The sequence below is a fragment of the Nomascus leucogenys genome, chromosome 22a (genome assembly GCF_006542625.1).
Source record: "Nomascus leucogenys isolate Asia chromosome 22a, Asia_NLE_v1, whole genome shotgun sequence".
In the NCBI taxonomy this organism is placed as follows: domain Eukaryota; kingdom Metazoa; phylum Chordata; class Mammalia; order Primates; family Hylobatidae; genus Nomascus; species Nomascus leucogenys.
Window position 1 is genome coordinate 51,916,048 of NC_044402.1, and position 13,590 is coordinate 51,929,637.

At 48.8% G+C, this 13,590-nt stretch overlaps 1 protein-coding gene across 4 annotated transcripts; it reads left to right on the top strand.

The window, feature by feature from the left end:
• Positions 1-7,572: 7,572 nt before the first annotated feature.
• On the top strand, positions 7,573-13,514 carry GTF2H4 (general transcription factor IIH subunit 4). 4 transcript variants are annotated; one of them, XM_003272061.4, is made up of 14 exons: positions 7,573-7,823; positions 8,449-8,588; positions 8,850-8,954; positions 9,345-9,476; positions 10,065-10,161; positions 10,253-10,341; positions 10,557-10,668; positions 10,830-10,898; positions 11,083-11,166; positions 11,407-11,539; positions 11,721-11,851; positions 12,513-12,560; positions 12,713-12,791; positions 13,219-13,514. In XM_003272061.4, exons 2-14 carry the CDS (start codon positions 8,452-8,454, stop codon positions 13,389-13,391), a joined length of 1,389 nt encoding a protein of 462 aa, XP_003272109.1. In that variant the 5' UTR covers positions 7,573-7,823; positions 8,449-8,451; the 3' UTR covers positions 13,392-13,514. The 4 variants fall into 4 exon arrangements, with proteins under 4 accessions (XP_003272109.1, XP_030659112.1, XP_030659110.1 ...); XM_030803250.1 differs by having other exon boundaries at positions 7,611-7,856; XM_030803251.1 differs by having other exon boundaries at positions 7,611-7,798.
• Positions 13,515-13,590: the final 76 nt, after the last annotated feature.

Consider the following 13,590-nt stretch of genomic DNA (forward strand, 5'->3'; position numbering starts at 1 on the left):
TAAAATGTATAGGATTATAAGGGAAACCAATGGAAACAGTTTACCAAAATGCTAAAAAATGATGAAACTAATGTGCTTCTTTTTAATGTATTTAATAACAAGATCTAAAAACAGGTGTAATAAACTACTGACATTTTCCAAATACTAATGAGCATAAGCCATATTTGAGATTTCTACAACAATCACAGTGAGACATAAAAGTAGCTGTGGTGTCAATTAGTGACAAGTCACAGATACTGCTAATACTACTGGCGGTTTTACCCATATTCATAATTGGAGGAAATGCTAAGTTTCTATTAGAGGTTAGTAAAAGGTGTAGTTTCTTTTTCTTGCCCAAATTCTAGAACCCATCTGGCTCCCCAGGGTCTGGAAATCCCAGGGGAGAATCCCTGGGTTATGCTGATAAAGTGTGCAAATGCCCCACTGGGGGTGGGGGATGGGTTGTTAGAATGGAAACCAGAACCAGAAACCAGAATCAAGAGCCTCAGTTATCTCAGAGGCTTGGAAGGATGAGCTGCAACCACCAAGAGAACAATTAAAGGGTTCAAATTTGGTTGGAAAGAAAAAATCGGCCAGTGGGGTGGCTCATGCCGTGTAATCTCAACAGTATGGAAAGCTGAGGTGGGAGGATTTCTTGAGCCCAGGAGTTTCGAACCAGCCTGGGCAAAATAGTGAGCCCAACTCTGGCCCCCATTTATACATATATATATAAAATTAGCTAGGCTTAGTGGTGTGCACCAGCAACTCGGGAGGCCAATGTGGGAGGATAACTTGAGCCTAGGAGGTTGAGGCTGCAATGAGCCATGATTGCATCACTTCACTCCAGCGTGGGTGACAGAGCAAGACCCTGTCTCAAAATAAAAAGAAAATTTAAAAAAAAGTCAGTTGCAGGGATGGGACAAGGCAGACCCATCTTGATGGCCATTCATGTGACATAAAGACCCTGGGGTTTTGGTTGATGATATTCACAAAATGAGCCAATTGGATAATGAGGATCACAATAAAGATAAATCAATGTGAAGTTGAATTAATAGGCCCTTGGTCATGAATCTAACAGTCCTGCTAAAACCTACACAGGTCAAACCACTGTGCACTATGATTTAAATTGTGCACCGATAGGTTACAGTTTAGAGGCCAGATCCCAGAATAATGAGCAATGGAAGCCACGGCAGTGAGCCTGATAACCCAAACCTCTGAGCCCAGAACTGTCTTTCAAACAGAAATACCTGGAGTTAATTTTTTTTTTTTTTGAGACTGGGTCTCGCTCTCTTGCCCAGGCTGGAGTGCCATGGCACAATCTCAGCTCACTGCAACCTCCGCCTCCTGGGTTCAAGCGATTCTTCTGCCTCAGCCTCCCAAGTAGCTGGGATTACAGGTGTGTACCACCATGCCCGGCTAATGTTTTTGTATTTTTAGTAGAGACGGGGTCTCACCGTATTGGCCAGGCTGGTCTCAAACTCCTGAGCTCGTGATCCGCCCACCTCAGCCTCCCAAGGTGCTGGGATTACAGGCGTGAGCCACCGCGCCCAGCCCCACCTGCAGTTAATTTAAAAGTCAGGCCCTGCTTGTCCAAACCTGCTTCTCCTCCACAGTCTACTGACTCAGTGAATGGCAGCAGCATCCACTCAGCTGCACAGGCCGCACAAGGTGGCATCCCCGAGCTCCTTCTCCCTTACCTTCCACCTCCCAAGTCCAGTCCAGCACAAAGCGCTGTTGATTGTGCCTCCCAAATCTCCCTGGAACTTGTCATCTCTGTCTCCATCGCCCTCCTGGCACATGCTGCCTCCATCTTGCCTGGACTCCTGTAGTGGTCTCCCAGCTGTCACCCAGATCTGCCTCTGCTCCTCTCTGGGTTGTTTTCTGCCCTGCAACCACAGTTACCTTTAAAACACACAAATCTGACCCTAATCTTTCACTTCAAATCCAGCAGTGGCTTTTCATTAATCTTAAAATGAAGAACAAGATCCTTCTGGCCAAGGTTGGCCCTCACATACCTCTCTAGCATCCTCCCCCACCCGCTTGCTCTCCTCTGTGCACCACTGGCCTTCTTTCAGATTCACCCAATGGGCCACAGTACTTCCTGCCACGTGGCCTTCAGGGCATGCTGTTCCCTCACCTGGAACAATGTTCCCTGCAGTCTGTGCCTTGTTAACTCCCGCTTGCCCTTCAGCAGTCTTTCCTGACTTCCCCAACCAGGTCAAATCCCCTACTGATAATCTCAGAGCACATGAATCTCTTCTTTGTAGCACTTATTACGTGTGTAATTTTACATGTATTTGTGCATAGTTTTTACATGTATTGGTGTGTAATTTTACATATCTTTTTATACTTGCCCCCCCACTAAACTATAAGTTGCACGAGGGCAAAATCTTGGAACACAGGGCTCAATATTGGTTGAAAGAAAGAATTGTATCAAATATCTGATGGACTAACATAGATTCTATGTAGTTACAGAACTAGAACTAGGATTAATAAGTGAAAGTTACAATAATGATGATAATATATTACTGAGCACCCACTGTATACCAGGTATTGAAATTACTACATATCTTACTTAATACAATATATGAAGTAGTTAAAATTATTTCACAGAGAAGAAAATTCTGTTAGGTTAAGCAACTTGCCCAAAGTAGCACAGTCAGTCAACAGTAAAGCCGGGCATGATGGTTCATGCCTGTAATCCCAAGTACTCGGAAGGCTGAGGCACAAGAATCGCTTGAATCTGGGAGACAGAGATTGCAGTGAGCCAAGATCATGCCACTGCATTTGGCCTGGGTGACACTGTAAGACTCTGTCCCCTCACCCCCTCCGAAAGGGGTGTGCCTATTTCAATTTTTTTTTTTTTTTTTTTTTTTTTTTTTTTAATTTGAGACAGAGTCTCGTTTTGTTGCCCAGTCTGGAGTGCAATGGTGTGATCTCAGCTCGCTGCAACCTCCACCTCCAGGGCTCAAACAACCCTCCTGCCTCAGCCTCCCAAGTAGCTGGGCCTACAGGCATGCACCCTCATGCCCAGCTAATTTTTGTATTTTTTGTAGAGACAGGGTTTCACCATGTTGCCCAGGCTGGTCTCAAACTTCGGGGCTCAAGCGATCTGCCTGGCTTGGCCTCCCTTCAAAGTGCTGAGATTATAGGCATGAGCTACTGGACCTGGCCTCAATTTTCAGCAAAAGTGTATGAGTATGCTCCTATACCCTGGTCAACATTGAGGTTGTCAATTCTTAATTTCTTTTTTGCTAAACTTTTATATTTTAATTTTATTTATGTATTTATTTTTAGATAGAGTCTTGCTCTGTTGCCCATGCTGGAGTGCAGTGATGTGATCTCAGCTTACTGCAACCTCAGCCTACTGGGTTCAAGCGATTCTCCTGCCTCAGCCTCCCAAGTAGCTGGGATTACAGGCACCCGCCACTATGCCTGGCTAATTTTTGTGTTTTCAGTAGAGACGGGGTTTCACCTGCCCAGGCTAGTCTCGAACTTCTGACCTCAAGTGATCCACCCGCCTCAGCCTCCCAAAGTGCTGAGATTATAGGTGTGAGCCACTGCCTCTGGCCGATTTATTTATTTTTATATTTATTTATTTATTTATTTATTTTGAGATGGAGTTTCACTCTTGCCCAGGCTGGAGTGCAATGGCGTGGTCTCAGCTCACTGCAACCTCTGCCTCCCGGGTTCAAGTGATTCTCCTGCCTCAGCCTCCCAAGTAGCTGGGATTACAGGTGCCTGTCACCACGCCAGCTAATTTTTGTGTTTTTAGTAGAGACAAGGTTTCTACTAAAATGTTGACCAGGCTAGTCTGGAACTTCTGACCTCAGGTGATCCACCTGCCTTGGCCTCCCAAAGTGCTGGCATTACAGGCGTGAGCCACGGCGCCTGGCCTATATATTTATTTTTAAGAGAGAGTCTAATTCTGCGGCCAGGCTGGAGTGCAGTGGTGTAATTGTAGCTCACTACAGCCTTGAACTGCTGGACTCAAGCGATCTTCCTACCTCAGCCTCCTGAGTAGCTAGGACTACAGGTGTGTGCATACCCAGCTAATTTCTTTTTCTCTTTTCTTTTCTTTTTTTCTTTCTTTCTTTTTTCTTTTTTTCTTCCTTTTTTTTTTTTTTTTTTTGAGACAGGGTCTTACTCTATAGCTCAGACTGGAGTGCAGTGGCATGATCACAGCTCAGTGCAGCCTTGACCTCCTGGGTCCAAACAATCCTCCTGCCTCAGCCTCCTGAGTAGCTGGGACCACAGAACCAGGCCTGGCTAATTTTTTTTTTTCCCATTTTTTTTTTATTAATTTTTTTTGCACACAAAAACAATAAACATTTTCTAAAAATACATACAAACAAAAAGATGCGTATCAAACATATTAGGAAGGTTACACATGGGAAGTCAGGGAATAGAAATGGGGGGTGGGAGTTAAAATAAATGAGAGAGGGACTTTATATGGATCAGTGATAATAACTCAATCCTCTATTTGACAAAGAAGAGGGCGAAGGAAGAGGAAGAAAAAGAAAGTGGGATAAAGGATCAGAAAGGGAGGAAAATAGAAAAAATTAGAGTATGACTCCAGGGTAGACCTGTTTTGTTGTCACTGAGTTGGTTGGTTGGTTTGTCTGTTGTATTTTTCATGTTTCGCCAAGTTGGCCAGACTGGTCTCGAACTCCTAGCCCGAAGTGATCAACCCGCCTCGCCCCCCAGAGTGCCGGGACCACAGGCGTGAGCCACCACGTCCAGCCCCCACATTGCTTCTGGCCTCCGTGGTAGACCTCCCAGACGGAGCGGCCGGGCAGAGGCGCTCCTCACTTCCCAGACACGGGGCGGCCGGGCGGAGGCGCTCCTCACTTCCCAGACGGGGCGGCCAGGCCTGGCTACTTTTTTGAATTTTTTTTTTTTTTTTTTTTTTTTTTTTTTGAGACGAAGTCTCGCTCTTGTCCCCCAGGCTGGAGTGCAATGGCGCGATCTCGGCTCACTGCAAAATCCACCTCCCGGGTTCAAGCGATTCTCCTGCCTCAGCCTCCCGAGTAGCTGGGATTATAGGCACCTGCCACCACACCTGGCTAATTTTTGTATTTTTAATAGAGACGGGTTTCACCATCTTGGCCAGGCTGGTCTCGAACTCCTGATCTCGGGTGATCCACCCGCCTCAGCCTCCCAAAGTGTTGGGATTACAGGCGTGAGCCACCATGCCCAGCCAATTTTTTGATTTTTAAAACATTTCTGATATTCTGTTTAACTTCTTTTTGCTTTGGCCAATCTTTCTTTCTCTTTCCTTCTTTCCCCCTCCCTCCCCCTCCCTTCCTCTCCCCTCCCCAGTTCTCCCCTCCCCAATTCTCCCCTGTCCTCTCCTCTCTTCCCCTCTCCTTTTGGGACAGGGTATCACACTGTTGCTCGGGCTGGAGTGCAGTGGTGCTATCATTGCTCACTGCAGCCTCAATCTCCTGGGCCCAAGTGATCCTTCTACCTCAGCCTCTCGAGCAGCTGGGACTGCAGGAGCACACCACTACACCTAGCTAATTTTTGTTTTGTTTTTGTAGAGATGGAGTTTCTGTATGATGCCCAGGCTGGTCTGGAACTCCTGAGCTAAAATGATCCACCTTCTTTGGCCTCCCAAAGTGTTGGGATTACAGGCCTGAGCCACCCCACCAGGCCTCTTTCTTTTCTTTTTCTTTTCTTTCTTCTTCTTTTTTTTTTTAAGCTGCTCCTTGCTGAGCAGGGCTAACTAGTAAGCAGTGGTCTGTCCCAATCTTTCTATTATGTTTCTTTTTCTTATTGCTTTGTAACAGCTTTTTGTATTTTGTTTATTTCATCAACCATTTCTTCCTAGATTGTAAATTGTCTTTCAACCTTACCTAAAGTTTGCCATAAAGAAGCTTTGTCAATTTTTAGCTGTTCTTTGAAGATTTTAAAACATTAATTGCTAAAAAAACAGGGACAACAGAAAACATGGGTGGGCTACAAAGTATGATGAAGTCTTACATAGTCATTACCATTTTGATCCCTGGTCTCTTGCAAATGTGCTTCAAATCCCAGCTTGGGCACTTTCTGTCTGATTGTAGGGATTTTTTTTTTAATTTTTTTTTTTTTTTTTTTTTTTAGAGATGGGGGTCTCAGGCTGGGCGCAGTGGCTCACGCCTGTAATCCCAACACTTTGGGAAGCTGAGGCAGGTGGATCACCTGAGGTCAGGAGTTTGAGACTAGCCTGGCCAACATGGTGAAACCCTGAGACCAGCCTGGCCAACATGGTGAAACCCTATCTCTACTAAAAATACCAGAATTAGCTGGGCGTGGTGGCGCACACCTGTAGTCCCAGCTACTTGGGAGGCTGAGGTAAGAGAATAGCTTGAACCCGGGAGGCTGAGGTTGCCGTGAGCTGAGATCATGCCACTGCACTCCAGCCTGGGTGACAGAGTGAGAGACTCCGTTTCAAAAAAAAAAGAGAGAGAGAGATGGGGGTCTCACTCTGTCACCCAGGCTGGCACAATCATAGCTCACTGTAGCCTCAAACTCCTAGTCTCAAGTGATCCTCCTGCCTCAGCCTCCCAAGTAGCTGGGGTCACAGCTCTGAGCCACCTCGCCAAGCTGCAGGCAAATTTCTTAATCTCGCCAGGCTCCCGTCTTCCAGTCTATAAAATAGGAATAACAAAATCTGCTTATAGGAATTTCGGGAAACGTGGAGTTCTGGGTTTGGGTGAAGACCTCTGCCTTTCTCTGTAGTAGGTTCATAAATCAAATCAGAGCAAATTGTTGGTGTCTTAAAAACTGTATTTATCTGGGTCTTCTAAGTAAACGGTTTGAGGAGTGGTGGAGGCAGAAATTAAGATTTACTGTGTACTTAGGGCCAAGTAAGGTGCACTGGATCGTGTTAATCGTTAACTCGTGGAAACCGTCCGGAGTGTGAATCCCCTCCCTCCCCTCCCCTCCCCTGCCCTCTCCTCTCCTTTTTCTTTTCTTTTCTTTTCTTTTTTTTTGAGACGGAGTTTCGCTCTTGTCGCCCAGGCTGGCGTGCAATGGCATGGTCTTGGCTCACTGCAACTTCCGCCTCCAGGGTTCAAGCGATTCACCTGCCTCAGCCTCCCGAGTAGCTGGGATTACAGGTACCCGCCACCACGCCCGGCTAATTTTTGTATTTTTAGTAAAAGCGGGGTTTCACCATGTTGGCCAGGCTGGTCTCGAACTCCTGACCTCGGGTGATTCGCCCGCCTCGGCCTCCCAAAGTGCTGAGATTACAGGCGTGAGTCACCGCGCCCGGCCCGGAGTGTGTATTATCCCAATTTTACGGGGAGTAATTGTGCTCACTCGGCTCACCACCAAGTCGCCATAGCACGCCTCCGCAAGGAAGCCCTCCAGGCACTTCTACTTTCCCGGAACCGCCTCCCGCTCCAGCCGGTTACACGCGCCGTTAGCAGCGTGGGCGGAGCTGGTTCTGCCTTCGCGGAACCAACTGGTCCGGCTTCTGGTGTCTCCCGTTCGCTCAATTAAAAGCCGGCTCCTCGCCTTTCGGCTTCCCCACGGTGCCTTTCGGGATTTGTAGTCAGAGGCGCTTCAGCCGGCTCTAAGGAGAGCAAAGACAAGACTCCAATTCCCAGCATCCCCCGCGCCGGGAGAGTGCTGCGTGTATTCTCATCCTCTTTACTTTTCACTCCTCCCCTTACCTCCGTTCTCTTCTGAATTCTCTATTCTGCGCTCTTGCCTGTGAAATCTTTCGTCGCTTTCCCCATCTTTTCCTCGCATTTTTTCACCATATTTCCCTCAATCTCCAGGAGCCAATGCGAGACTTTGGCTCCGATTAAGCGACGGCCCGAGATTCGGGGTGCGCGAGGAGGATCGACAGAGTGGTGAGGGGACCTAGGAGGGCGGGAGTGGCAGAGGTATGAGAGAGAGAGAGGTGAGTGAGAGGCGAGGAGTGAGAGGAAGGCAGGGAGAAGCTAGGAGATCGGAAGGCGTGGGTCAGGGTGAATGACGTGAAGTAGACTTGGGAAGGGAAAAGAGGTGGCTTTAGATTTGGGAAGCATGGAGGGGAGAGGTTACCGCCGTACTTAGCAGAAGTGGGCTAAGAGATAGAAGATAGGAAGCATGGGCAGATTTGGAGCTTATAGACTGATTTGACCAGGAGGGATGGAAGAGAGAGGTGTGGGCTCGATTTTCTTTGTCCCTGTTTAGCCAAAGATGAGACAAGTCATTGAAATACAAAATGATCTTGCAAACACAGGACAGTTAACAATTCTGTCACTTGTTAATTGAAGGAAGACTGGAGTTGAAGGGCAGAAATAGGGTGAGGAGGCAAGAAAGGGAGGGAGATTGGTCAGGTTTGGGAGAAAGCAGAGGAGATGAGTGACATGGGAAAGGAGGCCACAGAAAAGGTGGGGTTATTGTGGGGACTGATGGATCTGGAATCAGAAAGGTCAGGGGTGACACTGGCATGGATGGTGGGGGTGCACTTCTGACGTTTGCATTCCTCAGGTGATGGAGAGCACCCCTTCAAGGGGGCTGAACCGAGTACACCTACAATGCAGGAATCTGCAGGAATTCTTAGGGGGCCTGAGCCCTGGGGTATTGGACCGATTGTATGGGCACCCTGCCACTTGTCTGGCTGTCTTCAGGTGAGGAGCCCCTTCATGGCAGGGAAATGTAATGGGGTCTGCGGACTGGAATGAAATATCATAGGTAAAAGCTTAGCAGTCTGGAGTGGGGGTGGGGACTGGGGGCGAGGGTTGGAAATTGCTCCAAAATGTGGGGACCAAAACAGCAGGACTGGTAAAGTTGTTGTGGAGTGAGATGAGATGTTTGAGAGGTAATTGAGGGCAGAGATGCAGATACAATGCAGCTTCTCATATTAACCTTTGACTTCTATCCCTGTACAGGGAGCTCCCATCCTTGGCTAAGAACTGGGTGATGCGGATGCTCTTTCTGGAGCAGCCTTTGCCACAAGCTGCTGTAGCCCTGTGGGTAAAGAAGGAATTCAGCAAGTAAGTCTCAGCCAGATACAAATTTCTCAACAGCTACATTCCCAAACTGCTGTTCCTTGGAGCACTTCCAGGAAGTGTTAATAGGTATATCACAAAACTTAAAAATAAATACATTTGGGAAACTCTGCTACTGCCTTTTCCCTTTTATTTATTTCCCGGCTGACCTCTTGCTTTCAAATATATCTTCCCTCTTAAAGAGTTATGTGTGATATCTGTAATGAGGCTCTGATAGGTAATGCAGTAAAGAATTTATCTTAAGAAGATACTAATTTTACTCTGTGGAACAGTGTTCCAAGGATCAGCAAGTTCAGAACAGGCAGAGATGGTGGCTTTTATGGGCCTCCTTTTTGTTCTCCAAATACCCTACTCACCTCTCTGCTTCTGTTCCAGGGCTCAGGAGGAAAGTACAGGGCTACTGAGTGGCCTCCGGATCTGGCACACCCAGCTGCTCCCAGGCGGGCTCCAGGGCCTCATCCTCAACCCCATTTTCCGCCAGAACCTCCGCATTGCTCTTCTGGGTGGGTATGTCACTTCTTTCTCTTCCTAAGCTAGGGCAGGGGAACTGCTGTTTATTAAACTTTGGGAGGGGGAGCTCTTGGGGGCCTCCCCGGAATCTTGTGGTCTCCACGTTGGGAACTCCTTTAGCAGTAAGTTGGACCAGATGTAGTGTGTGGTGTAGGAAATGTCCCCAACTCATGGCCCCGAGGATAAGGGTGGAAAGATGGCAGAAGGGTGGCAAGGAACACAGACAGGGTTCCTTACTCTTTTTTTGTTGTCTGTTTTGTTTGTTTTTGAGACAGAGTCTCACTCTGTCACCAAGGCCAGAGTGCAGTGGTGTGATCTTGACTCACTGCAGCCCCTACCTCCTGGGTTCAAGTGATTCTCCTGCCTCAGCCTCCCGAGTAGCTGGGATTACAGGCACCCACCATGACGCCAGGCTAATTTTTTGTATTTTTAGTAGAGATGGGGTTTCACCATGTTGGCCAGGCTGGTCTTGATCTCCTGACCTCAAGTGATCCGCCCATCTCAGCCTCCCAAAGTACAGGGATTACAGGTGTGAGCCACCGCGCCTGGCCAGGGTTCCTTACTATTGGCCCATCCTGGCCATAGGGGGAAGGCCTGGTCTGATGACACAAGTCAGCTGGGACCAGACAAGCATGCCCGGGACGTTCCCTCCCTTGACAAGTATGCTGAGGAGCGATGGGAGGTAAGCACTTGGGACTGTGTGTGTCTCTGCTTGTGCTTCTATTTCCCATGGCCCTTGGGGCATGCTCTCCCTGTTCTCTTCTGTTCTTCAGGTGGTCTTGCACTTCATGGTGGGCTCCCCCAGTGCAGCTGTCAGCCAGGACTTGGCTCAGCTCCTCAGCCAGGCTGGGCTCATGAAGAGGTGAGGAAGCCGGCGGTATAGCAGCTCTCTGCTGTGCCATCTCCTTGAGTCCCTAAGAAATGGTATCTGGGGCTAGTCAAGATCAGAGGACATTAGCTGGAAAAGGCAAGCTGAGTAGAATATAGCCAGAGATACCAAGAAAAACGTGAGCGGACAAGTGGGGATAGTAGTCTTTCTCTGCATATCACCATCATTGTCCCGGTCTTTGTCTCTAGTACTGAACCTGGAGAGCCGCCCTGCATTACTTCCGCTGGCTTCCAGTTCCTGTTGCTGGACACCCCGGCTCAGCTCTGGTACTTTATGTTGCAGTATTTGCAGACAGCCCAGGTGAGGAGACCGGGGCCACTTGCCAGCATGCTCTGCTCCTCTCAGGTCTCACTGAGAGACTCCTGCCTACGGACTGTTCCCTGATTTTCTCTTCTCTGTCCCTTTCTTCCCATTGTCTCCCTCCCATCCCTCCTCCTTCGTCTCTGCCTCTTTCTCCCTAGAGCCGGGGCATGGACCTAGTAGAGATTCTCTCCTTCCTCTTCCAGCTCAGCTTTTCTACTCTGGGCAAGGTAAGCAGGGGGCTGGAAGGTATAGAGATGGGAAGGGGAAAGCAAGTTGTGGGGCAGTAGAGTAGAGTGAGAAGATAAGAATGAACACAGAACGAACAGAGATGGAGAAAGACAGAATGAATGTATGGGGTTGGGGGTGGATGGGTTGTGTTTTGGACCCCAGCTGGAAACCTCTGTTCCTCAGGATTACTCTGTGGAAGGTATGAGTGATTCTCTGTTGAACTTCCTGCAACATCTGCGTGAGTTTGGGCTTGTTTTCCAGAGGAAGGTATGAGCGCCTAGATAAGTGGCTTCCAGGGAAGAAACGGTGGTGTGTTGCCTTCGCCTTTAAAAAGGAGTGGGGTCTTGGGGCAGTAGCAGGAAGCAGTTGCCAGAACTGAATACTTGGGTCTCTCGGGGGAGAGAAGTTGGGGGTTGAAGTTCTGCATCTTGGGAGGGACCTGATATTTCAGGCAGGAAGATGTAAGGCTGTGACTTCTGAGACAAGGCATCTACCTATTCTTTTCAGAGGAAATCTCGGCGTTACTACCCCACACGCCTGGCCATCAATCTCTCATCAGGTGTCTCTGGAGCTGGGGGCACTGTGCATCAGCCAGGTTTCATTGTCGTGGAAACCAATTACCGACTGTATGCCTACACGGGTGAGGCGGGACGGAGGGTCCCTGGAAGAGAAGGTTGGGGGTGAGGGAATGCCAGTTTATGTTCATGTTTACCTGGCAGTCTACAGAGCTCTCTGAGATTTCTCATGACACTTGAAAGAAGGGCTTGAGGGAGTCTGGGTGTGGGGGTGGCCTCCTCATCCTCTTTCTATCCCTGGCTCAGAGTCGGAGCTGCAGATTGCCCTCATTGCCCTCTTCTCTGAGATGCTCTATCGGTTCCCCAACATGGTGGTGGCGCAGGTGACCCGGGAGAGTGTGCAGCAGGCAATTGCCAGTGGCATCACAGCCCAGCAGGTATTCCCACTTGGGAGAGGTAGAGCAGGAAGACAGGCTGCACTTGGGCTGTGGGGGACAGAGGGTCACATTATGGAAGGCTAGCTCTGAGTCTGTTATAACAGGTGGTGGTGAGTTGTCTGTGTTTGAAGAGAAATGAAGGCTTTGAGTGTGAGAATAGGTAGACCCTTGAGGGGAAAAAAACATGGAGGGAGGAGGTATAGCTCTGGATTTGTGCCTCGGCACTGCCACATCCTAACTGCGTAAACTAGACATAGTTGTTTTGCCTCTGTGAGCCTCACTTTCCTCATCTAGTAAATGACAGTTCTTACCTCAGGGTTGCTGGGATAATTCACTGGAAGAATAGGGGCAAAGCATTGAGCTCAGCACCTGCCATGCAATAAGTGCTAAAAAAAAAAAAAAAAAAAAACAGTAGCTGCTGCTATTTTAAAGAAAGAAAAACAAAACATTACTGGAAAGGGCGAATGTGCCAGAAAAGGAATATCCCACGTTGCTGGGAGCAGCAACGTGGGATAAAAGCTGAACTGGGATGCGTGGAGTTGATGACAGGAGTTACGAGTTTTTAGAATAAGCTGATGTTCCAGTGACATTAGGTGACAGCTTAGATGGCTTTCCTGCCTTCTTGCTGGAGCCCTCATGCCATTCTTGTCTGTTTTCCTAGATAATCCATTTCCTAAGGACAAGAGCCCACCCAGTGATGCTCAAACAGGTACAGACAGGCTCCAAGATGTCAGAGGCTGGCAGCTGGTGATGAGATGATGGGAAAAAAAAAGGGGCATCCAAATCTGGGGAAGGAGCAGAGGGCCAGGTTGTCTGGGGGCAGTATTCTGAGTCCCTACGGTCAACCCTTGCTCCTTGCAGACACCTGTGCTGCCCCCCACCATCACTGACCAGATCCGCCTCTGGGAGCTGGAAAGGGACAGACTCCGGTTCACTGAGGGTGAGTAGCTTCTGGTGGCCAAGTCTTGGTCATTGGCCAGAGAAAGGGCAGACAATTCAGTCTTGATAAAGTGTAAAAGCTTTTCATGCATTTTATTTTTTACTTCATGGACTAGGAGAGAAAAGCTGGCAAGACAGTTTTTTTTTTGTTTTTGGGGTGAGTCGGTAGTAAACAAATCGTCCCAAATCAATGCACTTTGGATTTGGCTAGGAGAGGGAATAATTGACAGTAATTTGTATTAGGCCTTTCTGAATATGGCCGGATCACACTGGTGTTAAGATGAACCCCTGAGCAGACAAGCATAGAGAATTAGTTTCTAAAATTGCGTCCAGGGCTGCCACGAAGGAGCTGGAGGGATTTCCAGCAGGAGCTCCGAGCTTCACTTTCTCCTCTTCTCCCCGCGCCCCTCCCGTCCTGCCGACCCCAGGTGTCCTGTATAACCAGTTCCTGTCGCAAGTGGACTTTGAGCTGCTGCTGGCCCACGCGCGGGAGCTGGGCGTGCTGGTGTTCGAGAACTCGGCCAAGCGGCTCATGGTGGTGACCCCGGCCGGGCACAGCGACGTCAAGCGCTTTTGGAAGCGGCAGAAACACAGCTCCTGAGAGCGCGGGACTTGGACCCGGACCTCGGCGGGCGGGACCGGGCGGGGCGGGGCCTCAGAACTCAGGTGTTTTTTATTTACGCGTCAGGGCTTTTCTTGTCTAATAAAGTTGTGATAGCTAGCACTGCGGTCCCGGGCGCCTCCCCGTGGGGTTTGCCTTCGCTGCGGACTCGCTCCTCTTGTCGACAGCCATTGGACCG

Coding starts and splice junctions, on each gene's coding strand:
- GTF2H4 (XM_003272061.4), top strand. CDS start 8,452: ATGGAGAGCACCCCTTCAAGGGGGCTGAACCGAGTACACCTACAATGC. Junction 10,669..10,829: donor AGTATTTGCAGACAGCCCAG/GTGAGGAGACCG, acceptor CTTTCTCCCTAG/AGCCGGGGCATGGACCTAGT. Junction 11,540..11,720: donor CCGACTGTATGCCTACACGG/GTGAGGCGGGAC, acceptor TCCCTGGCTCAG/AGTCGGAGCTGCAGATTGCC.